This window comes from Podarcis cretensis (assembly GCF_951804945.1).
Source record: "Podarcis cretensis genome assembly, chromosome: 12".
NCBI lineage: Eukaryota > Metazoa > Chordata > Lepidosauria > Squamata > Lacertidae > Podarcis > Podarcis cretensis.
This window is the reverse complement of record NC_137181.1, coordinates 39,132,771-39,136,201: the sequence shown is the minus strand read 5'-3', so window position 1 is coordinate 39,136,201 and position 3,431 is coordinate 39,132,771. Positions and strand designations below refer to the sequence as shown.

At 40.2% G+C, this 3,431-nt stretch overlaps 1 protein-coding gene across 1 annotated transcript; it reads left to right on the top strand.

Annotated features, from left to right (window-relative positions):
- Positions 1 to 189: 189 nt before the first annotated feature.
- DPH3 (diphthamide biosynthesis 3) lies at positions 190 to 3,237 on the top strand. Its single transcript, XM_079948109.1, has 3 exons — positions 190 to 329; positions 942 to 1,016; positions 2,810 to 3,237. Exons 1-3 carry the CDS (start codon positions 222 to 224, stop codon positions 2,873 to 2,875), a joined length of 249 nt encoding a protein of 82 aa, XP_079804235.1. The 5' UTR covers positions 190 to 221; the 3' UTR covers positions 2,876 to 3,237.
- Positions 3,238 to 3,431: the final 194 nt, after the last annotated feature.

Here is a 3,431-nt window from a genome sequence, read left to right as displayed (position 1 = left end):
TCTAGGGTGCACTCGATCCACGATTGGTTTCCAAGACATCGCGAGAGTGACGTCGTTCGCTTTTTTTTCTTCTTCCTGACAGCCGATAGGTGCAGCGAGCCTGTGTGGCGTCAACCCGGGACAAAGATGGCGGCGTGCTGTTTTTTTCCCGTTTCCAGCGGCACCCGGTCGGCGTTAGTAGAAAGCTGCTCATCGGGGAGACGGTAGATCCGGTCTGAGGCATGTCTGTTTTCCACGACGAAGTGGAGATCGAGGACTTCGAGTTCGATGAGGAGACGGAGACCTACAGCTACCCGTGTCCCTGCGGGGACCGGTTCCTCATCACGCGGGTAAGCGGAGTGGGGTGCGCACGCGTGTATTCTGAATTCAGAAGTACCTCCATACATAGGGAGAATTCAGAAGTACCTCCATACATAGGGAGAAGGTTTGGATCTGGCGTTATTGACGGGGCTGTTTCCTCTGAGAGTGTACTGGGAACAGAGAGTGTACAGGGTACAGGAACCCTGGCAGAGGGCCTTCTCAGTAGTGGCACCCGCCCTGTGGAACACTCTCCCACCAGATGTCAAAGAGAACAACTACCAGACTTTTAGAAAACATCTGAAGGCAGCCCTGTTTAGGGAAGCTTTAAATGTTTGATGCATTACTGTACAGTATTTTAATATTTTGTTGGAAGCTGCCCAGAGTGGCTGGGGAAGCCCAGCCAGATGGGCGGGGTATAAATAACAAATTATGATTATTATTACTCCTGCTTCTACCCTTCATTTTCTTCTACATGGCTCTCTACTCTGCCTCTTGGATCTTACTAGCCCTTGACAAGAGGGTTGAATTGTGCTGATACTCTACTCCTTATCACAAACAAGGAAGTGCTCGTCTCCTTCAAGAATGACTGATTACTGCTTTGCCCTGTCCAGGCGATGATAGACTCTTGTGTGTCATTGCAGGAGGATCTGGAAAATGGTGAAGAAGTAGCCACTTGTCCAAGCTGCTCACTCATAGTAAAAGTCATCTACGATAAGGTGAGAAATCGGCTGGGGCACCTGAGGTGCTTGTCCTCATAAATGTGTCCTCATAAATGTGTACATAAGAAGCTGCCTTATCCTGAGCCAAACCAATGGCCCATCTAGCTCATTGTCAACAGTGACTGGCTGTGGCACTCCTGAATTTCTGATGTGAGTCTCTTTCATCCCTTCCTGGAGATGCCAGGGATTGAATTGAATGTTAGAAGTGCATGCAAAGCAGATGCTCTACCAGTGAGCTACGGCCTTTCCCTATACACTTCTTTATGAATTTTTTCTTGTTCTTCATGTAAAGTATTGGAGAATTATAGTGAACAGTTAAAGCTTTGAGGCAACAAATGCACAGGTTTCATGTTTCATGCTGTGACTACCAGGATGTGTTCTCTGTTCCCGTTTGGTTTGTTCTAGACCAGGGTGGATAAAAAGCAATGATTTAAAAAATAAGAATAAAAAAGTCCTATTTTTTTAAAAAAATAAATCATTTTTTTAAAATTTAAATTGGATTTTTAAAATAAAATGTTTTTGGAGGGGAAAATCTTTGTAAAGATAGTTTTCTATTTAAGTTACATTATGGTCCAAAGGCTATTCATCAGGAAATAAGGATTTGTTTTTCGTTTTTCATGTGTGCTGAAACTCAGTCTAAGGTTTTTTTTTTTATGTTTAACCACATCAGTTAACAAACATGGATATACATATGCTGTAATGTTATCATTTTAGTTAAATAAATTGTTTAAATTGTTATTAAGGAAATGATTATTTTTCTCCTTCCAATAAAGTACAGCAGAAAAGTTGTCCAAATATAAACAGCTACCTTATTAAACCTCACAATAATTTCATAATTATCTGTCTATGTATTTCTAATAGTATAACCAAATCAGTAATTTTTGATATAACTGTAAAAACTACTCTGAAAATTTATTATTCCAAAAATGAAACCTTTATCTGGTTGTAAATATTAAGATTATACCAGCAGGAACGTCTTTCTGTAAAAAAAATGATTTGAATCAAGTCTTACTGACTAGTGATTTAAATTGTGATTTAAATTGTGGTTTAAATCAATTTGATTTAAATCAAATCCACCCTGTTCCAGACTGCTGTTCTCATTTAAGTCCTGTTGATTTCAGTGGGAACTAAGTGTAATTAAGTTGGTCTGGATCTAAAAGGGTTGCCATATTTCAAAAAATAAAAACCAGGACACCCTGAAAGTTGTAGAACTTTTTAAAGGAAGACCCAAAGTGGTTCGGCTTATTTTTTTCACAAAAACGCCAAAAAATGTTATTTCCACCCCGCCCCCAATTGACTTGCCATGATCCAGGAAAAAGCAGTACCTAGAAATCCCCCCCCCAAACGTCAATTCTGCCTTTGAAATCACGAATGTATGGAAGCGCTAGGACCCATACACCTGATGACATCTGATTGTGTTCACCAGCCATCAGAACTGATTTAACACTTGACCCTGCAGGGCTTTCCCTTCCTTTCCTCGTCTTGGCAGTTTCCCATGCACACCCAAAATCTGCTCTAACGGGTTGGGAGATCAGATTTTGCGGAAGGGGGACTACAGTGGGAAGTAGAAGAAGAGGATGTCTAATTGCATGAGACTCGTGTGACACTTGTTATCACCCATTATTTTCAGTTTTCACCTTCTGAGACATCCATGCACTTGGCGAAATAATTTGCTTGCAAAATATAATTGTAATCCTTTTGCGGGCCACAAATTCAGCATGAATTTTAGACAAGGGTGGCAGTGACTACTGAGAAAATGTATGACACCTATTTTTTAATATCTATTTTAGGAACAGTTTATGTGTGGCGAAGAAGTCTCTGCACCACCAGCAAACAAAGAACTGGTTAAATGCTGATGATCGCTTGATGAACTTTGCTGTTCCTGGAAAATTTGGGCAGAAAGATGCAAGCACGCCTGTTCTGAAGAGACATTGCATATAGCAAATTGCTCTTTCTCATCAGCTTCATCAATAGTTTGAGAAAAAGAACTGATGTGTCCAAAAATTTCATGTATTTGTGTGCATAAGTTCTTAATATATTTAAATACATGGAATATTGTTCCACATGTGAGATTGAAACGGGTGACAGACCACAATACATGAAAGTGTTAGAAGTGCTTGTTGCACTTCTCGGACAATGGATTCTTCTATGTGGTGTACAGAACGAGCTGCTAGATCCTATAATATGAGCAAGAAGACTATGCTGTGTTTTTTTTTAAGAGGGGGGTTCTGTATTAGAGGCTAAATTTGTTAATGTCAAGCTTATATCAGTTGTCTTGATGATCTTTTGTTTTCTGCAAAGCTGCATCATGCTAAACTCTTTTGTCTTGCCAAACTGAATAGCTTACAATGACGTTTTTGTTTTTCTTAGTGGGTTGCTGTAACACCAGACCTGGTATTTCCAAATATGGAG